General features: G+C 37.7%; 1 protein-coding gene across 1 annotated transcript; it reads left to right on the top strand.

Moving 5' to 3' along the window:
- Positions 1-42: 42 nt before the first annotated feature.
- Polr3g (RNA polymerase III subunit G) lies at positions 43-22,028 on the top strand. Its single transcript, XM_048331205.1, has 8 exons — positions 43-160; positions 8,766-8,908; positions 10,670-10,799; positions 13,887-13,943; positions 16,464-16,514; positions 17,148-17,230; positions 18,968-19,114; positions 20,522-22,028. The coding sequence occupies exons 2-8, from the start codon at positions 8,792-8,794 to the stop codon at positions 20,606-20,608; spliced, it is 672 nt and encodes a 223-aa protein (XP_048187162.1). The 5' UTR covers positions 43-160; positions 8,766-8,791; the 3' UTR covers positions 20,609-22,028.
- Positions 22,029-22,649: the final 621 nt, after the last annotated feature.

The raw sequence follows: 22,649 nt of genomic DNA, 5'->3' as shown, positions 1-22,649 counted from the left end.
GCGGAGGGTGGGCGGGGCCGCCCGGGCCGGCAGGGAGCGCGCTCGCTGGCCGCGTGGAGGTCCCGAGCGCCCCTGTCTCCTGCCCGCCCGCACTCGTTTCCTGGCCGGCGAGCACCTGGGCTGCACAACTTTACCCCAGATTGGAGACTTCAGGGAGCAGGTAACCGAAGCGGAAGAGGAGGAGGCGGTGGAGACTTAAAGGTGCACGTGGAGAAGGGATGGGGAGGGTCTGGTCAGGGGCTGGCGTGGATTTTAAAGCCCCGGTGGAGTGAGGGGCGTGGGTGAGAGCTTGACCTCCGCGTCGCCTGAGCCCTTCAAAAGATCTTTAAAAGTCGTTGCTTCCAGTTTTTTATGTGATGTGCCCTTCCTAGCGCCATACGCAGGGCACTTGGTGCTCTCACTACTGAGATGGTTGACTAACCAGAGGTGGGCTAAGTGCAGAGACGACTGGTTCCACAGCCTAGACTGCGGCTAGACCACTGAATATCTTGTTTCTTTATGTATGGCGGGGGATCATTAAAATGGTTTGTGTTTTCAAAGAATAAAATTCTAGATCCCCTTCCTTTTATTTTTGACGGAGTGTGAGTCTTTCTTTTATTTTATTTTATTGTGGGCTCCTCAAAGAGTGGAGAAAGTTCGCAGAACAGTTTAAGGAACTGTGAGGAGGAGAAAAGTGGATAATGACTGGGTGTGGCCAGCCACATAATTTATCCTTTATGTTAAAAGCCATTTCCGTCTTTCTCTTCACCTTCTAGCTGCTGATGCACCTATTTGGGATCCAGAAATTCCCTTGAGAACTTATCTCCCTGTGTAACTAGCCAGGGAACCTTCTAAAGAGTCCCATGAGACAGCATTTATAAAGATAATTACCAAAACCTTTATAGTGGCAGCTAATCAGTCTTCATCGAAAGACAGCAATACTTCTCCCCTCCACTACTGAAGTCTTGGTGGGATGCTGCCTGTGGTATTTTGCTTGTCCAGCTAAAGGTCTCCCAGTTACTCAGTTGGGGCTATGGTTAGGAGTACCTAAGGTACATGATTTGAACAAAATTGGGGGGGGGGGAGGGAACATATGATCTTCATTCTCCAGTATATCTCCAGTATATGATCTTCATTCTCAAGTATATGCAATATCTGTACAGAAGTACTTACAGTAAGGCAAAATGGAATATAGACTGCAGAGGAAGTAAACGGTATGTGCTGTGATGTTACAGAGGGGGTATTTGGGGGCAGTTGCATTTGCATTGGCCTTTAAAAAGAACTGTAAGGGCATTCTGGGCAGAGAAATACAGTGCTGTAATTTGGGTATTTTTCCTAGGCAGAACAGAACTGCTAGGTGACAGGATAGCATGGAAATGCTATCCTTACCAGATCACAAGCTCAGCAATAATTATTTATTGTTGGACTTTTGCCAGACTTTGGCAAGACAGAGATAGGTGAATAGGTCTCCAAGATGGTGTTCACACGTAAAGATCCCTCTGTCCCTCTGTTTATAGATCGCTTGCCTTGGAATATCCCTTTCTCTTTCTCTGCATGGCTCTTTTCCCCACTTTCATCAGGTTAATGCTCATATATTACTGAATAAGATAGGACTTTTTCAACTGTCCTTTCCACAATAACATTCATATCACCTGCATTATTTTTACTTGCATCACTTCTTAGTACATGATAGTTTTTGGTCTTTTCATTTTTGGTACTAGAGATCAAATCTGGGATGATGCACTTGCTAGGCAAGCACTTTTGCCAACATCCTAGCCCAATAATTTTGGCTTTCTTACTTTAAGTTTGTTGTTGTTGTTGTTGTTGTTCTGTTTGGATCAGTTGTGGGGCTTGAACTCAGGATCTGGTCACTGTCCCTGAGCTTTTTTGTTCAAGACCAGTGCTCTGTCTTTTTAAGCCACAGTTCCACTTCCCATGACAGTTTTTTTTTTTTTTTTTGGCCAGTCCTGGGCCTTGGACTCAGGGCCTGAGCACTGTCCCTGGCTTCCTTTTTGCTCAAGGCTAGCACTCTGCCACTTGAGCCACAGCGCCACTTCTGGCCGTTTTCTGTGTATGTGGTGCTGGGGAATCGAACCCAGGGCCTCATGTATACGAGGCAAGCTCTCTCGCCACTAGGCCATATCCCCAGCCCTCCCCATGACAGTTTTTATGGATATATTTTACCCATTTTTTTCGCGGAGTGTGAGCCCTAGGTTCAGTATTATATTCCCAATGTATACAAGATAGCCTGATAATTCTACTTGGGGAGGCAGGTAAGAATCGACAAGTAGCAACATGACTGTCAAAAGAGCCAGACTAATGTAGTATTTGAGAAGCACACATAAGGGAGTAGAATTCATTTTAGGGGACGTATCATTTTCATGCATTTTGAAGATACTAGGGCTTGGGCAGGTAATTCCCAGAAGGATCTAGGCATCTGAGAGCTGGTGCAGCTAGTGTGGATACATAGATCCAGAAAACTGACACCAAAGCTCTGTTGATTGAGTAATATGATGTGTCATTTGCAACCTAGAAAGATGACTAGAGACTGGACTGAAAGGGAGGAATCTGGCTATGAGAAATCTGTGTGTTTTACTTGAGTTATATAGATGAGAGAGGCTGAGAGTCAACTAAAGAAAGCTGAGGTGAAAGCAGTGTAACTAAAGGGAAAGAACACAGTTAATTAGATGTTAGATGCAGGGAGACAGTCCTAGCAGAAGGTCTAGCAGGCTCCTGGTTGGGGCAATTACCCATAAAAAAAGATTCTATAACCTACCTTTCACTACCTTCCCAGATCCCATCCGTTTATACATTTATTTAGCTAATATGTGCAAGGGATGGTCACAGTCAAAACTCATACAAATTAAGAGGTTGAAGGAATTTCAGACACTAGCTTAGCCCCTTCCAGGAGGTTGATTTCATTTATTAGTTTTAATTTTTGTGATATTTTTCAGTTAGAGGAGATTATTTTTATGGTTTATTAAAATGTACTTGTTGGGGCTGGGAATATGGCCTAGTGGCAAGAGTGCTTGCCTTGTATACATGAAGCCCTGGGTTCGATTCCCCAGCACCACATATATAGAAAATGGCCAGGAGTGGCGCTGTGGCTCAAGTGGTGAAGTGCTCGGCTTGAACAAAAAGAAGCCAGGGACAGTGCTCAGGCCCTGAGTTCAAGCCCAGGACTGGCATAAATAAATAAATAAATAAATAAATAAAATGTACTTGTTTGTTTCAGCTCTTGGCTGTTTGAACTGCTGCTCTTTTCAAACCCGTCAGAACAAATTCTGAATAGGAATTTCTAGGAGGCATATTGAATTATAAGGGCAGTGGTATTGCTTTAATAACATTTTTTGTAGTTATTAATTTACTTAGTTGATTAAAGTCATCCCTGTAATTAAAAAGGCCGCCAAAATGGGGCTGGGGGTATGGCCTAGTGGCAAGAGTGCTTGCCTCGGATACATGAGGCCCTGGGTTTGATTCCCCAGCACCACATATACAGAAAATGGCCAGAAGTGGCACTGTGGCTCAAGTGGCAGAGTGCTAGCCTGGAGCAAGAAGAAGCCAGGGACAGTGCTCAGGTCCTGAGTTCAAGCCCCAGGACTGGCCAAAAAAAAAAAAAAAAAGGCCGCCAATTACTAGGGATGCGGCCTAGTGGTAGAGTGGTTGGTTGCCTAGCATACATGAAGCGCTGGGTTCGATTCCTCAGGACCACATAAACAGAAAAGGCCAGAAGTGGCACTGTTGCTCAAATGGTAGAGTGCTACCTTTGAGCAAAAAGAAGCCTGGGACATTGCGCAGGCCTTGAGTTCATGCTCCAGGACTGGCCAAAAAAAAAAAAAAAAAGACTGCCAACTAGCCTAGACATGTGCTTCAGGAAGCATTTTATAAATGAGAAGACAGTGGAAAGGTTTCTTTAGGCTTTAGCTTCTTCCTGTCTTTGTTAGGAATTAATTTTGTAATTATCAGTTACCTTTGTTTATTTCTTTCCAATCTTTTCTTTATTTTTTAAATAAAAGTAATTTCTTTCATGCTAGTAGTAACATTAAAAATGCTGATTTAAAATAGTAATACCTTCTTAAGACTCCAGTTTCCTCTTCTGTAAAATGGGAGATTTAATCTGCTATGATTCTTAATTTAACTTACACATTTTAATTTACTGGGATGCTTTAGAAGTATGGGTAATAAATCCTGACTGTAGCAATCTTGGGTTTATTCCTCTGTTTGAAGTCTGTATATTTGTTGTTGTTTCCTTTTTTTTTTTTTTTTTGCCAGTTCTGGAGCTTGAACTCAGGGCCTGAGCACTGTCCCTGGCTTCTTTTTGCTCAAGGCTAGCATTCTACCACTTGAGCCACAGCACCACTTCTGGCCTTTTCTATATATGTGGTGCTGAGGAATCAAACCCAGGGCTTCATGTATATGAGGCAAGCACTCTTGCCACTAAGCCATATTTCCAGCCCTGTTTCCATTTTTAATTTTTAGTTCAGGAAGTTAAACTAGCAAAAATAACACAGACAGTAGACTAAATTTAATTGTACTTTTGTACTGTGTGTGTGTGTGTGTGTGTGTGTATGTGTGTGTGTGTGTGTTGGTACTGGGGCTTGAACTCAGGGCCTTATGTGCTGTCCATGTTTTGCTCAAGGGAGCTGCTCTCCAACTTGAGACACAGCTCTGCTTTCAGCTTTTTGGTGGTTAATTGAAGATAAGAGTGTCACAGACTTTCCTGCTCAAGCTAGCATCCAGCCATGACTCTCACATCTCAGCCAGGTCCTAGCCAAGGATTACACATGTGAGCTGAGCTATACTTCTACGTGTAGATTTGCTCTTCAAATTACAGTACATAAGTAATAAGTCAAAATGCTTAACATCACTTGTAGAGCAGTTTCTGTGTATAACATGCTAGACAGTGAGGGGTATACATTCTCTAATGTTGATTCTATTGAAGAAGCTAACAATTCAAAATCATAAGTGAAATTTCTCCCCTTTGTAAAAAGGCCCATTTCCCAAAATCAAATCAGTATTCTTTCTAGAACTAGAGTTTAGTATTATGTACATATATATAATACATTATATATATATATCACTTCAGTTTTAAAAAAATCCATTTACAAGAGTATGTTTCTAAGATCAAGAATGGATAGCGTTCTTGTGCATGCTGAGATACATAAGCTAGAACTTAAAGTGAAAATGGATGCTGCCAAGAAAGGAGGATGAAAAGGCATGTTTACAGACAAGGAATCAGGAAGGTAGGTAGAAACCACTTAAAAAGGTATGTTTTAACCTGAATACTCAGATGATTTTGGTTTTAATTGACTAGCCAAGACAGAATATGATATGAATAGCTTACTCCAAGTTGTGTGTAAGGATGAATAATATGAATGAATCAGTGAAAATGACCAGTGTTCTCAGCAAGAAGCTGAGTAGTAAAGCGGGACTGTAATAGAAAAATTACAAAGAAAGGAACATTTTGTCCCAAGAATTAAGTGATTGATCTGTTAACGTGCTTTCTGCTTTCTGGCTCAGTGCCTAGAATGCTCAATGTTTGCTAAGTGAGTGACTCAGTTAACTTGAGCCATGTGAAACTGGAGAATATTTAGCTAATATAAAAAATTGTAAAAAAAAAAATCCTTTATAGAAGTTTGCCCAAGGATCAAGTGGGAGAAGGCATGAGGCCATGGGTTCAAAACCTCCCTAAATTTCCTTTGGCTGAATGAAAAAAAGGAGCAAAGCAATGGGACAACCAACATAAAGAATTTCAAGAGAATGATACTTTGGTCTCACTTGTGAGCTGTTTATTCCATGATTCAGTTTTGTTATGAAGGACAGCCTATCAACTCTACAAGGGAAGAAAATGGATTAACCACTGACTCTGAGTACAGGGGTACTGACTCATTGACTTAAAAGAGATGGGTTTATAGGCCAGAATCCTATATAATTATTAACAATGTCTCAAGGTGGGGGGAGGAGGGAATCAGTCCTTTTTTTTTTCTTTTCTTTATTGGTGACAGTATTGGGGCATCCTATCCCTTAGCTTTTTTCTCAAGGCTGATGATGCTCTGCTACTTGAGCCACAGCTTCACTTCTGACTTTTTTTTTTCTTGGTGATTAATTAAAGATAAAGGTCACATGGACTTTGCTATCCTGGCTGAAAATGAATCAAGATCCTCAGATCTCATCAATCTTAGTAGCTAGGATTAAAGGTGTGAGCCACAAGTGCCTAGGATCACTAATGACATTGATTTATACTTAAAGATTGCTTGATAAAAATGGAAAATTAGAAACAGCAAAGTTTGATGATTTGAAAGGCTATTCCAAAAATGGATACAATTCTTTATAGGGTGAGTTTTTCTAGTATATTTCCAGGATACCCACTATGAAAGATTCTGGTGTATGGTGTCGTTCATTTGAGGACTTGCAGATGGATCCCCTAGGTCTCGGCATGTTTTACAAGTCTTATTTTATTAGTCCAGGTCATTCCCATGGTCAGGCAAGTTTGGGAACTTTTACCTACCTAGACTTGTTCTCAGTCTTTAATTAATGGCAAAACGGATTGGAGTGGAGCCCAGTGGTCCTGGCTATTGGACTGGCTGCTGTTTCTTAGAGGGAAGGTGTGAGCCTTTCTGCTCAGCAGTTCTCATACTTGGAAGCCTGCTTTCTGTCAACTCAGCATAGCCTTCAGTGACTCAGCATCTGAAACGAGGCCATTTAAGTATTTCTCTTTTTCAATTTAGACAGATGGAATGAGCTTGGTTATTAAAATGTGTTTCCCATCTTAATTTTGTTCCACAGTAACTGAAGAGAGGGTAAGGAACATTAATCTTGAGTAGAATTCAAATCATGAACACAATAGGCAGGTGTGACTCTAGTGGTAGATAAGAGTGCCTGTGTAATCAAATGCATGGCCCTGATTCAAGGCCCAATACTTGGGCAGGGGTTGGGGGGAGAGTTTATGAAGCACCTGGTTCTACAGGCATATTTTAACAAAACTACTGCTTAGAAGATGTTTCCCACAACAGTTCTTCCAGTGTTCTCTGAGAACAGGTTTTCAAATGTCTTGCCCAGTCCTCACTCCTAGCAATCTTGATTGAGAGATTCACAAACTTTTGTCTGTGTCAGAACTATCAAGAGGGCTTCTTAGGACATAAATACAACCTTTATAAGGCAAATTCTAGTTGGCATGTGGTAATACCCCACAATTTGCATCTTGAACCAGTTCCTGGGTGATGCTGTTGCAGAAAGCATTCTCCAAGAGCCATTGCTCTAAATTTTTAAGCTACCCAGGTGATTGCACCCAGGGTTGAGAACTGATTATTTTGAAGGTTGGCTCTATGATACAGTAAATATGAATTCTTTGAGGATTTTGGACCATTCTAAGGGTAGACACTAAAATTCCAAAGAAGTAGCCCCTTGTTAGTTGTAGGAGGTGTTTCTCATCATTAATGGGCAAATTTGAAAGGAGTAACAGCAATGATCTTTTTGTCCAGTTAAGAGAACCTGGTGACAAGAGCCACAGCTCAGTGACGTACTCACCCTGTGTGATCTTGAATGAATGCAAGACAAGTGGTAAGAGAGCAGAAATTTAAAAACAAACAACAACCAAACAAATCCTACTTCTGTCTTCAGGCATTCAGAGGACAAACCACTGTTCTCCTGGGCTGTCAGAGTTACATGATATTCAGCATTATCAGTAGGAAGAGAGATGTAATATCTATTTGTCGCAATCATCACCTTATTTGAATATAGAATTCCATTGAAAGAGCCCCTTAAATACATTGTTGCCTGAATTTATGGATACAATTAGTCATGGTTCAGGCATTTCAGAAGTTCAATATAAAGACCTCAATATGTGATATAATTCTTTCTCCAAAGTTGAGAGTACTAGTTTATCTTAGCTTTAGTTTAACTACTTCAGGGGTTTTCTCAACTCTTGGTGAAGGGAGACTTGAATAGACCATATTATAGTTTGAACTTGAAATGTACTCCCACTCTCCTATGTTGAAGACTTAGAACTGAGTGATGATGCTGTCTTGTGTGGATCTGGAAACTAGTAGGGATTGGGGGCACTGTCTAGCTGGAGAAAGTAGGTTACTGGAAACATGTACTTGGGGCCTGTGTATCATCCTTAGCTTGTTTCCCCTTCTGTTGCCTTTCCATGATACAAGGTCCTCTGCTCTTAACATTCCCTTTCTGTCATAATAGACTGAACCTCCTTCAAAACCACGAGAGAAAATAAATCATTCCTCACTTCAGTTGTTTTTCTCAGGTATATCGTACAGCGATGCAGATCTGACTAACTCAGACCTCTTTGTAGTCTTATTGGTCCAGTTTCCAGTTTTAAAACAAAGATGTTGGACTAGAACTCAAGGACTTTTCCTGCCATTCAAATTCCATCGTGAAGAACTCATTTAAAATTTTAGGGTACTTATATTTAACTAGGGTCTTCAAGTTGCTAGAGGCAAGATTTCTCCTTCTCTTCCACTGTGTGTTCCTGAACCTGATATCCTCTTGCCAAACCACAGAGGGATGGAGAGGGTTGCACCACGTAGCTGTGTGGGTATTCAAGCAGCATCTCAAAGGAGACCCAGAGTCAGCCTTCCACTGAGGATGTGGCTGGACCTAAACAGCTCAACTAGCAATTGTCACTTCTTTCTTTACACATTCTATTTCCCAAAAGTATTTTGAGCCCACTCCTTGTAAGAGGTAGAGTTATACATTTTGCTCTTAAATGTTGTTTTTTTTTTATGTATGATGAAGTAAATTGTATCATTAACTGTGTTTTTCAGCATTTGCTGCTGTCCTGCTGAAACTACTTCTGATGGCTGGGAATAAGGGAAGAGGACGTGCTGCTTATACCTTTAATATTGAGGCTGTTGGATTTGGCCGAGGTGAAAAGCTACCTGATGTAGTTTTGAAACCACCCCCACTATTTCCTGTAAGTCCCTTGATAGCTGACTTCACACAGCTTACTTTTTCATGTTTCGGAGAGAATTACAAATTCTGTGTATGCCTTGAATATTAAATACCACGGTGTTATTCTTTCTTACAAGAGTTCTGTACTTCGGTTGTACTCAAGTATAAGAAAGTAAATGAATTTACTTCTCCTGTAGCTGTAATAGCAGGAACACACCAACTCACCCAGCCTTTGTTGAAGGATTATGTTAATAGAGGATCCTAAACAAATGTATCTAAACTCTAGATGTATCTAAACTCTAAGATGTCTCTTTTTACTGTAGATAATTAGCCATTTTGATACTTGATAGAACCTAAAAAACAGAAGTATTTCAGGAATAGGAATAAACAAGCTCTTTTCCATATGTGAGATTACTTCTAAAACAATGATAATGTCAGCACATAGTGTTGTTTTACATTTAGAATAAAAGTAAAATTCCTTACTACTGTCAATGTTCTTCTTAATCTAGCCTTTCTGTTATCTTTGACATTTCCCACCACAGTCTTTTTCATGTCCTAGCTAGGCTGGTTTTATTTCGCTCAAGCATTTAATCCTACAGGTTTCCTGTCTGGAAACTTTCTGTGTTCCTGTGTTTGCATTGATGGCTACTTGGTTTTTGTGCAGGCCTCTGCTTAAATAGGACTTTTCTAAAAGGCCTTATACTATCTTTATGTACACTCGCCACTGCCAACTTTCATGGGTTCTTGTGACTCATTCTTCCTCTGCCATATGACTTGTCACTCCTAAAATTGAATCTAACCACATTGGTTTACTTATTCATTGTATACTCCTTACCCAGAATGTAAGGTCCTTGTGCATAGGAGTTTTGAATAGTAATTCTTCACAGTATCTCCTATTGTCTACCTGTGCATATACATGAGTATAATTCTAGAAATGTAAACTCAAAAACTCTCGTTTACCATTTAATCTTTATATGGCTTACAAACCATTCACATCTCAAAGAAGAGAAAATATTGGTAATTCTTTGAAGGAAACAGATGTTGAATATTGAATTGATACTGGTTATAGCAATCATTTGCTACAAGATTTCTGCATTCATTTGTGTAGGTAAGTAGGTAGGTAGGTCTATGTGTGTATGTATGTATGTATGTATATCTGGCATGCATGCATGCCAGTCCCAGGGTTTGAACTCTGAACCTGAACACTGTTCCTGAGCTCCTTTTGCTCTAGTCTAGCAATCTACCACTGGAGCCACAATTTCACTTCCAGCTTTTTCTAAGATAAATTGGAGATAAGAATTTCACTTTCTTGCCTGAGCTGACTTCAAACTGCCACATCTTAGCCTCCTACATAACTAGGCTTACAGTGTGAGCCACCAGCACCCAGCTTATTTATTTATTTTTATGGGATTATTCCCACCTATAACATCAACACTAGTTGAAACTAACAGGAAATAATTCTGTTGCTCTCATTTGAGTGCCTTAATTTTTGAAATATGGAATCATTTAATCAACAGATACCATAGCAAAATGATAGCCAATGTGTATTTTAGAGTCAATGGAGAAGTTATGCATTTTTCCTACTTCTAAAATAAGAGTAAATTAGGAAAAAGTTTATATAGTTAAATGGATTACAAAAGTTCAATATCTTTTGAGCTTATTATAAAACCCAATGATGGTAAAATATAGTTTTTCATTTACATTGGCACTTTTTAGAATGTAAATGGAAGGATATTCGAATATTTAATTTATGAAAATTTACTTTGTTCTTTAATTTAAACAGGATACAGATTATAAGCCAGTGCCACTGAAAACAGGAGAAGATGAAGATTATATGTTGGCCTTGAAACAGGAATTGAGAGAAACGGTGAAGAGAATGCCTTATTTTATAGAAACACCTGAAGAAAAACAAGGTGTATATTAGACTGTTTGATGATGCAGTTTATTATTTGTAGGTGAAACAATGCTTTTGCAAAAGATATGTAATCATTTAATGTTGATTAATTTGATTAAACCAGAGATGACCATCCACCTTGAAAAAAATGGCTAATTTAATAGAAAGCTGCTTTAGACTTTTTGGTATTTTTGAAACCACCTTTTAGAACAGAAGTTATACATAGTTAATGTAAATTATGAGAACTATGTCTAATAGGTAAAAATTATCCATGCCTATTTAGTATGTCTAGTAAATAGCTACTTGTAATATATATTTGTGTATTCTGATTTTTTTGCTCATGTATATAACGCTTTATTGCAAATATACATATATTTTAATTCATATCTCTGATTATTTAATATTTAGGTAAAAATTTTAACAACTTTGAGGTTTTGTTATTTATGTATCTTATATGATAGAAGATATGAAACATGTATTTACTGCTGATGCTAAGAGCAGAGAGGAGAAATTAAAATTAGAGAACACTCAACAATTTCAGACTGGAAATGGGAGGTGGTGTTAGAGGAAGCAAACCCACTCCTGAGTAGTCTTTTAGCACAATGGAACTATATTGATTTTCAGTTTCTTCTGTTGTTGAAATTAGAGATCAATATTACTCCTGAGTCCTCAAAACACCATCATTAAAATATGAGTAATTCATATAGTATCATTTCATTCCATTAGTATTAAAAATACATTTCCTTTTTCCTTTCTAAAAGATTAGAATTGGCTAAAAGTCAAAATTACATAGTGATAATACATTTGTTTATAAGAAGCATAGTAGACAAGTTCATTTAATGTTTGAAGTATAGCTACTTGAAATATAATGGTTTCATAAGAGATCTTTTACCTCAACAATAATGATTTTTTTTTATTTTTCCTGAATATCTTGCATATTTGGGTTTAGAAAAGAAATGAAAGATATCATGTATTAACTAATATGATGAACTAATAGATAGGTTTTCTTCTTAAAATAGTAGTGCAGTATATGCTTTAGTCTTTTAAAATTAGTTCTCTCTAGGTTATGGGGCATAATTTCCTCATTGTGGTAATTAAAGTGCATATATGATTTAGAAGTACATCAAATCATTTGAACATTTGTGTGAGTCTTTTATTCAGTGTCAGTAAGAACATATTAGTGGCCTATGGGAGAAGTTGGTTTGAACCTGAATCAGGAGCACTTTGTCTTTGATATGATTACATATTAAAATATACTGGGACACTTCCTTTTGTTTATTTTAGGTGAAGTTTGAATAGAATTTTCCAAATTGATTCAGTTAAATTCTCTTGAAATCTTCACCTTTGTCTCTTTCTCCTGATATAGTATGTTTCGAAAAACACTGTGGTTTAAAGTAAAGTTTGTTTAAACATAATGCATAATATTCATATATATGGATGTAAATACACACACACACTCACACACACACACACACACACACACTCTCTCCTACAGAAAAAAACTGAGCCAGCAAAGTTTCTTTCTTGTGTTCATTTGTTTACTTGTTTCTTTTGTGGTGGTGCTAAGGACCACACTTGGTCTATGCAAGCCAGGCACTCTCCCATTCAAATACATCACAGCTTCATTGAAGGTTTTTAAAGTGTTGCATTTTTATTCTGAAAGGATAAATAGAATCAAATGTATAGGTAATGGAAAGGCAGAATCTATTAGAAACAAATTTTTAATATGGGATCATTTAAATGACACAAATATAAGGAGAAACAACACATGTAAGTTAGGTATATTTGAAACCTGGAATCCAGAAATACAACATGCATATTTTAGGTTTGTGCATGCAGTCACTTGCAGTCAAAAAAAGTTGCCTCTTTCTTTACCTTAAAAACCATTAAAATATGAAGTAAAAATTTGGAATTGCTAGTCTTAATTTCCTTGTAAAATGTACAATAGTGTTCTCTTTGCTATTCATTATTTGTTTTTGTTATCTTTCTCTATCACTTGGGTGTATTACTTAGAAGCATTGTACTGATTATAGAAGAAAAATAAGTCCCTGGTTTTTTCTTAGATATACTCTGTATTACCTTCTCTTTTTTATGGCTAAACGTCTATGTCACATTTCTTGATGAACAATGCTTCCATACTGTGTGTGATAGTGTTGTTTGCCAACTTGTGCTGCTTGGGAAATGGTCAGAGCCCTCCTCAAGGGAGTTTCTGTGGCAAAGTGCAGAAGTCACATGTAAGAATCATATTTATGTCTCTACTGATTCTGTCACTCACAGGTCATCTGCAGTTTTCAGTAGTTGGCATAGAAGGTTTGTAGCTTTCTCTTTTATGGCCAAGAGAGGTCTAGCTTTTTCTACTAGTGTTTTTTTCTCTTTCTCCTCTTCAGGTTATTGAGGAACCTAACAAAATGATTTTGTTTGTGTAGTAAGTGCAGTAAGAGGAGGAGAGGAGGTGAGCAAATAGCCTTCCATTCCAATTAGGTTCTTGGTGTACATTAGTTATATCAGACTTAAAGATTAGGAATAGAGGGTCTGTGTCACAAGAATAAAGTAAGTAATGAGTGGACTTTCTCTGCCTTGGGATGCCTGATCTGACTCTAGCCTTTTGTGAATATTCTCACAGCTTATTATACTAAGAAAAATAGTTTAGGTTGATGTTCCTGCTCACTAGTCTATCAAACCCAAATGCTTCTTGCTGTCTTCTTTTCTTTTTTTTCTTTTTTTTTTTGGCCAGTCCTGGGGCTTGGACTCAGGGCCTGAGCACTGTCCCTGGCTTCTTTGTGCTCAAGGCTAGCACTCTAGCACTTGAGCCACAGCGCCACTTCTGGCTGTTTTCTATAGATGTGGTGCTGTGGAATCGAACCCAGGGCTTCATGTATACGAGGCAAGCACTCTTGCCACTAGGCCATATTCCCAGCCCCTCTTGCTGTCTTCTTAAGCATGTCATTGTCATTGAACTTCTCAGGTCAGGAACACTTCATGTACAAATTTTAGGAGCTCGTTGAAAGCAAAATAAGAGATAATATCTGTTTTTTTCAATGATTTTAGGTTTCTGTGTATTTTTGATGTTTCTAATGCACACTTTATGCCCTTCTTTTTTTCCTAGATATTGAACGGTACAGTAAAAGATACATGAAGGTATACAAAGAAGAATGGATACCAGGTAGTATGAAGCAGACATTGTTAAATACTTTTAAAAGAACATCTCCCTGCCCCAAGTTGGCCAGGTGCAGGTGGCTCATGCCTGTAACACTAGCTATTTAGGAGGCTGAGATCTGAGGATCATGGTTGGAGGCCAGCCTGGGGAGGAAAATCTATGAGACTATCTTTAATGAATTACTCAGAAAATGTCAGGTGGCACTGTGGTTCAAGTTGGTAGAGCACTAGCCTTAGGCAAAAGAAGCTCAGGGACAGAGCTTAAGCTCTGAGTTCAAGCCCCAGACCCAGGACCAGCACACATATGCACACGCGCGCGCACACACACACACACACATTAAAAAAAAACAACAGTAGTCATGGAAATTACGTGATCTCAGGGCCACTTGCCATATGCTAGAACTTGGGTGTTTTCATTTAAATTTACTTTCCTTTTTCTCTCTTCATAGAAGAAAAACTCTTCATAGAAACTGCCCTAAATAAATTCATTAATGTCAGTAGTAGTATCACTTTCAAGGTTAATTGTGCTATTTTGTGTTTTTTAAAAGAAAAGTATTTTCTGGGCTGGGGATATGGCCTAGTGGCGAGAGAGCTTGCCTCATATACATGAGGCCCTGGGTTCTATTCCCCAGCACCACATAAACAGAAAACGGCCAGAAGTGGCGCTGTGGCTCAAGTGGCAGAGTGCTAGCCTTGAGCAAAAAGGAAGCCAGGAACAGTGCTCAGGCCCTGAATCCAAGGCCCAGGACTGGCCAAAAAAAAAGTATTTTCTGTTTTAAATTTATGTTTCAAATTTTTTCATGGTGTGATTTTAGTGAAAGTTTAACACTAACAGTTCTCTAATGACTTTAAATCACAGTATGTTTACTTGACAGTATACACAGAAAACAATTTTTTGCAGATGGAGTTTTTCTGCTGTATTTCTTAATCTTAAGGCCTTTAATTAAATAGTTGTAAGGTTTTGTGGGGTTTGTGTCATTTTTATCAGCTTATATCAATTGTACAATGGGGTTTCATTGTGATGTTTTCATACATGAGTATACACTTTGATCAAATTCACCTTCTCTGTTATGCTTACTTAAACTCCCCGTGTGTGTGTGTGTGTGTGTGTGTGTGTGTGTGTGTGTGTGTGTGTGTGTGTGTGTGTGTGTCCTACCGATTGTACTCAGGGTCTTGGTGCTGTTCTTGAGCTTTTATGGTCAAGGCTGCTGCTCTACCATTTGAGCCACAGCTCCACTTCTCGCATTTTGGTGTTTAATTGGAGATTCTCGAGTCTTGGGGACTTTGCTGCCAAGGGTGATTTGAACCCAGATTCTTTGATCTCAGTCTTCTTAGTAGCTATGATTATAGGCATGAGCCACTGGAACCCAGGTCCTTCCTACTTTTTTTTTTTTTTTTGACAGTCCTGGGGCTTGAACTCCTAACTCATGGCCTGCGCAATGTCCCTGGCTTCTTTTTGCTCAAGGCTAACACTCCATCACTTGAGCCGCATAACTACTTCCGGCTTTTTTTGTATATGTGGTGCTGAGGAATAGAACCCAAGGCATGCTAGGCAAGCACTCTACCACTAGGCCACATTGCCAGCCCCCTTCCCACTTTTTAAAAAGAAATTTTCGGGATTTGATTATTTTACTGTTGGTTGTTGATAAAGTCAGGGGCCCCCTCGAAACCTCATGTGTCTTTTATTTCTTCTACCTCATTAATAGTCAACTCTGGAATAATTCTCTTTATGTTCTTCCTCATGACTTTTTATCAGTAGTGTGTAAAAACTAAAATAGTTTAAAGCAAAATTTATTAGTACATGTCAAATAACTTACAATTTAACTGTTTTGAAAAAACAATGAAATTTCTTTATGAAACAATATTTTTCAATCTATTTTTTAAGTAGCTTCAGTTTTCTACTGATCTCTCTGCTCAGAAATGAAGAGAATGTGCAGCTGCATTGTAGCTCAGGAGTAGAACACTTATTTGCCTTACATGTATAAAGCCCTGGGTTCACTCTCATCTCCTCCTCCTTATTCATATTAAAGAAAATTCATAGAAAAACTATTTAGGAACCTTTCAGGCAAAAATCCTTTGTTGGGTTATTTTCTACTGCCTTTTTTATTTTTAATTTTCAGATCATTACTAGAATTGTTTCATTTTACTCTTCATGTGTTAGTATATGGCCATATACTTCAACTTTTAAAGAAAATTGTTATAAAATATATGTAAACCACAGACAGCTTACAAAATTCCAAGTATTAAAGAAATAATATTTAACAGAAGTTGTTGTTATACTAACATCCACAGAGAATCACCATTAAGATTGTTTCCAACAAATTTGACCGCTCCTTTCCAAAACTATTTGAATAAGCTTAATTTTTTTGTAGGAGAAAACATATCATTGTCTAATGTGTACAGCCACATAGCAAGAAAATCCATTGTCTTTGCTCAACCAGCTATTCTTGTGTTCTGTCTTTGTTGTTCACAATACCAATGACTCCTAAAGGAAACTGAAATTTTCATATTTCTATTGTATATTTAGATTGGAGAAGGCTCCCAAGAGAGATGTTGCCAAGGAAACACTGCAAAAAAGGTACACTGATTAATGTAATAGTGATCCAGGTAGGAACAGGTTGTTGCTGAAATTCTAATAATTATAGAACTGTCCATCTAAAGTTCGGTCCAGTGTTCTGAATACTTTTTCTGAAAATATACCTAGCATTTTTATTGTTTTTGCTGAAGATGTGTTTTTGTCACTGTTATTAATTGGAGGGGGTTGTTTCTTTACTTGACCTTTTTTAGATGTGCAAATACGATGTGCTATTAGCAGGTATTTTTGTATTTCCAGTTCTTTGCATACCTAAAATATTTTTATGATTATATTGGCTAATTTTTGTGTTATTAAGAAACACATTTTAAAATTGAACAACTGGTAAAATAGAATTTTATGTTATATATAAAAATACCAATGTGTATGTTTATATTTTTTTATTTTGCTAGTGTAAAATTTCACCTAATCTATGACTATCGGTGATTATTGTTTATTCATTGAAAATTGATGAGATGTAATAGTGTAGTTTATTCTTTGGGAAGATTAACTTACCCTGAAAATTATATGATTTCGTAGCATGACAGCCATTGTGCTGGACAGAATATAAAAGGCAGAGACATACAATCACATTTACTGATACACGAAAAAATATGTTAACCAGTGGTTTTATTTCAGTGGGCCTGAAATCAAAGAAGGCAGAAGATCCAGGCAAAGGGGCTTCACTCCCTAATGCTGCAGATGTGCTGAAGAAAATAGAGGTAAAGGGATTATAATGAAAGTTGCATAAATCTATTTGGCAGTCTTTTGAAGTAGTTATGGGTTGATTTAGATCTATGTGGTAGAAACAAAAATGTCTGGTAGCAGTAGTAGAAAAATAGGGACTTTTTATTACTTTGTTGTCACACTCATGAATTCTGTATTTAAAAAATGTTTAGAGCCAGGCGTGCACACCTACATATGCATACCTATAATCCTAGCTACTCCAGTGCCTGAGATCCAGATACTTGCAGTTCAAGGTGACCCTAGGCAAAAAGTGTATGAGAGCAAATTATCTAACTACTAAAAAGCTTGGTGCAGTAGCGCACACCTATCATAATTAGCAGGATCATTGTCTAGAATGGCCCAGATAGAATCGAGACCCTCTTTGGAAAATAACTAAAAAGCATAAAGGGTGGGGATATAGCTCAACTATAGAGTATGTGCCCAGCAAGTACAAGGCACTGAATTCAAATGCTAGTAGGAGTCACACACAGACTCACAGACATACACACACACACAGCAAATCGGGATTGATCTATAGATATTGATAAGATTTACATATTTTTCAAAACCGGTTTGGATGACTTTGTTTCTATGTATGGAGTGACTTCTTTTCAGATGTAGAGTGTACTTTGCACAAAGTTAAATAAATGGAGTTTGATGATTCCATTTTAAGTACACAAACGGGTTTCAGACCTTTTTACTTACAATTTCATCAAAGCAGAGAAAAACAGCCAAATCACTCACATTGGTGAAATATTAGCCACTCCCACAGCAAGATCTGGAGCATTGCAGCTCAAAGCCAGCCCAGACAGAAAATTCCTGGAGATGTTTTTTTCTTGAGTCCTTTTCTTAACCTCTCCAGGATCACTAGCCCAAAGTCAGACTGGAGGCATGGATCAAGTGGCAGAGCCTTAACCAAGCAGGCAAGCTGAGTGAGGGCTCAGGACAGTAAGTCCAAACTCCAGTACCAAAAATATTTTTAAAAAGAAAAGGAAGGGGAAGGAAGGAAGGAAAGGAAAAAAAATCATTTTTATACTTAGGAGGTAAATATCTTTCTAAGAATGGAAGTAAGCAATGAGGGATAATAGACAATAAACAGACACCATCTCCCCCTAGGATAATTTTATTTCAGAGTTATTTGGTAGTAGTTTTCAACAATCTCACTTACAAACCAAAACATATTTTAAGACATTGTATTCTTTTTTATGCTAAAAGGAAAACCAAACAACTGAAGTTTCTTCTCTATAAATGATCGTGCCAAATATTTTAGGGCCTAGGTAGGATATAAATTATAAGAGTAGGGCTTTAGTGCTGGGAATGTGACCTAGTGGTAGAGTGCTTGCCTAGCATGCTTGAAGCCCTGTTTGATTCCTCAGTACCACATAAACAGAAAAAGCCAGAAGCGGTACTGTGGCTCAAGTGGTAGAGTGCAGTGCTTGAGCAAAAGGAAGCCAGGGACAGTGCTCAGGCCCTCAGATCAAGCCCCAGGACTGGAAAAAAAAAAAAAAAAAGAGTAGGGCTTTAGGTATCAGAGCCAAGAACTCCAGCATTTCCTGAGACCTACTGTTTAAGCAGGAGAGTGAGCCCTCCCTTTCTTGCATTAACTTGTATGGTTGAGGTGGATGGGAGGTGGTATTAAAGGAAGGTTATCTGTAACAGTGTACCCTTTAATTGGGACAGGGAAGCTAAGTCTAGAAGTTTCCACATAAACTAATGAAACTCATTTATATCAGGAATTGGAGAAGAGAGGTGACGGAGAGAAATCAGATGAGGAAAATGAAGAGAAAGAAGGAAACAAAGAGAAAAGTAAAGAAGGTGATGATGAGGATGATGATAATGATGCAGATCAGGAGGACTATGATGAAGAAGAGCAAGAGGAGGTAAAGTTGCTAAATTTAGGAATTATCTAATAAGGAATCATGTAAGGATTATAACTAAAATCAACAAAGAACATGCCGATGTAGTAGCATCTCCCTCTAATCCCAGCATGTGGGAGATGGAGGTAGGAGGATCTTGAGTTCAGGACAGCCTGGACTCTTTGGTGAGACCTTCTCTCAAAGTCAAAACCTGTATTGATAGGAATTAGAAGTATATTCTTTGGTCTGCCCTCGATAGCTTCAGTTCCTTAGTATCAAGAGAACTAGCATTGGAATGATACAAGAGAAAGAAGTAACTTGGAAGACATGTTTTAAGTGAAAGTCCAGGAATGATGGAAATTAATCAGATTAATGCTGTTAAGATTAACATAAAATTGCATATCAGCAGTTGAGAGAGGGCTGATTCATAGGTGTGGAAGGGAATCTCTACAGTGACATCGTTTTTCAAGTTCCAAAGTACACTGGAATGCCTGTTAAACAACACTGGCAGTCTATCCCCAGGTATCTGATGGGCCTGATTCAGTGTTTTGGGTTTGATAAAATTCATAGTGTGTTTTTAAGCTGCAGTTAATCAAGGTATTTTGGGGCAGAGTAATTTTGTTGGTCTCTTTGGTATTTTGTAGCCACTTCCCAAGTGTTTCCTGTTCATTCTGATCATCTTTGCCTTGATTCTATGTCAGCTTTTTATTCCAGACTCTGAACCATTTCTTCACTTCAAATTATTCCTCTTGTGAATCTTTCTTAGATATTAAGTTTTGGATTTTTTGAAATGTGGATGTACAGAGAGGGTTATTGACCCATTTTTTTTTATGTTTCTGAATGATTAGCCAGCAGATAATTTGTTCAATAATTTACTTTCTTTTTTTAAGATTTTTCCTATATCAGCTATTAGACTCCCATTGACTACATAGATGGGGCTGATGCTACTAGGTTCCTGCAGCCAGTATTTTAGTCTAACCTTGTTTTAGGGATATTCTGTTGACAGAATCCACTTGAGTTAAATCTGGACATATAAGATCTTCTGTCACAAAAGCAATATAAACTGTAATTCTAGTAGTTGAGGAAAGTAATGTTCAAGTAATGTTTAAGTCTGTGGGTCTGTATTTAAACCACATTTGATTTAAAAATTAAAAAATCCTCTCTAGCCTATTTGAGAAATGAAGTATCTTTTGAGTTTGAGGCAGAGTGAGGAACAGAAATGGAGATCCATTAAAGCCTTTCTAGATTTAATGTTCTTCTCTGTGCCCATTTTAGTAATTTGTTGAACTGTTATTTCCCATTGAATTGAGAATTTGGTAAGTATTTTCAAGAGTAAAATTTGGCTTTTATAAATTTATGGGACAATGTACATTGTGTTTTTTAGTAGTATCTTTTCCCATTATTTACTAAGAAATGTATCCTATCACTTAGGAAAATGACTACATTAACTCCTACTTTGATAACGGAGATGACTTCGGTGTAGACAGTGATGACAACATGGATGAAGCAACCTATTAGCTAAGAAACCTCTCCAAGTTTTGGTACAGTTTCTGAGCATTTAGAACTTGATTTGTGTTTTATTTCTGATAATGGATGAGTGACATATCTTGTGTCCCTGTTTTAGTTGACAAATGTTGCCAGAACATGCAGAATCACTGTTGATGATCTAATTACCTTGTAGTCTGGCACTTTTGACATTCCTCAACACCTCTGCCATCTTTCATTATGTATGCTAGTGCAGTTTTAGCATCTCTTAATCTATGCATTCATACTTGAACAAACCCATGTTTAACTGCTGATTTTTTTTGTAAAATTACTAGTCAGAATGGACTTCTACTAATTCAGCACATAGAGCACTTTAAAAACACAGAAACTTGAAAATTATTTTTTACTTTTACATCGTATGTTCTGTATTACTATGAACTTATGCTATATAAATCTATGAGAGGTTTTGTGATGGAAAACAAACTCATGGAAACATATCAACCTGAGATGAACAGTTTCATCAGTGAGCACAGAGGCTTTCACATGGGGTGAGTATGAGAAATACTTGGCTTTGGGGATAACTTTGGGTCGTACAATATGTGTGAGTTAATGGTCTCACTGTAATAAGTTTTAAATCTGCAAAATACTGGGCTTCTATTTAATTCAGTTCTTTATGTCTGGGATTGGAAAGTACTGGTTGGAAAATTGTAAAGTATAAACTTCACAGAAGAATGTTTGCATGTGAACTTGGTGTAGAGGCCCTTTTGTTTCACAGGATGCAGTGATCAGTGATGCAAAATGAAGATTGATCTTTTTGTTTAAGTTACAAGCTAGTTTCCCTGCCATTTTATATATTTGGGGGAAAACCCAGACAATTCAAACTCCAAAGACTTTAAAATGCCAAAGATTTTCAAGGAAGTTTGTGTTATATACTTCAAAAATGATTTGCTAATATTACCAAAAGAAAGTTTAATTTACTTTTGCCTTTGGAAAGGCATATCAGCCATTACTCTCTAACCTGAGAATTGGAACCCTTCATTATCTTTCTACTTATAATACTAAGTTCAACTTTGAAACTGTGCTTGGTTGTTTCTGTGCCTTAGTTTCTCCATTTGTAAACAATTTCTTATAAAATTGTTTAAATACTAACCAGATTACACACACACACACACACACACACACACACACACACACACACACACACACTTGAAAGGTAACAAAACCAGTTTGAGAAACAAATGTTTTCCTCATCAAGTAAGTTTACTCATTTTTCCCATCTTGTATTTGTGGAGAAAATTTGTATGTCACATACAATCTTATAATGCTCAGGAAAAAGATCACATTCAATGCAATATACTTTCTCAAGTAATTCAAGGTGGGTGTGAGAACCCATCTTGTTTAGTGCTTTACTTATCATGCAGGTGACTGCTGACTTCGTGTTTAAAGGGGCTTAGCAAAAAAGAAAAATTAAGATTTAGAAACCTTAAGTTTTCTTAAAGTTGTAATATGTTAGAGACCTCACATAGAATTTCCCATGGCAAAGAAAGTTGTCATTTGTTAATATTTAAAATAAGTATCTCATTCTCTTACCTCCTTTGGAACAAGAGCCAAATACCATTTAGTTAATAGAGATCATACCTTTTATAGTTTTGTTAACTTGGTTTTATTACATATCTGTAGATAATCTTTATGTTTTATTCCTAATAAAATGTATCTTTAAGTAGTTGTACAAAGGGATTTCATTATGTCAGTTTAAGTACCACTGTACTTAACAATCTTGATGTAGGTAACCTTTGAATGAGGCAAATACACTAAAGGTAAAAGTTCTTTCTCTAGTTTTCAGTCTTCACTGAACTGGTGTGGTCCTGCAGAGGGTAGGCAGCCATTACTTATTCTGGGAGGCCTCACCAACTTTTTTTTTTTTTTTTGGAGGGACCGGGGAGGTCAGTTCTATGGCTTGAAATCACAGCCTAGGGTGCTGTCCTTGAGCTTTTGTTTCGAGACACAGCTCCATTTCTAGTTTTTTGATAGTTGGAGTTAAGAATCTCATGGACTTTTCTGCTCAGATGTTCCT

Source organism: Perognathus longimembris, chromosome 22 (assembly GCF_023159225.1).
Source record: "Perognathus longimembris pacificus isolate PPM17 chromosome 22, ASM2315922v1, whole genome shotgun sequence".
NCBI lineage: Eukaryota > Metazoa > Chordata > Mammalia > Rodentia > Heteromyidae > Perognathus > Perognathus longimembris.
The sequence above is the reverse complement of the archived record's forward strand: the minus strand, read 5'-3'. Positions and strand labels throughout refer to the sequence as shown.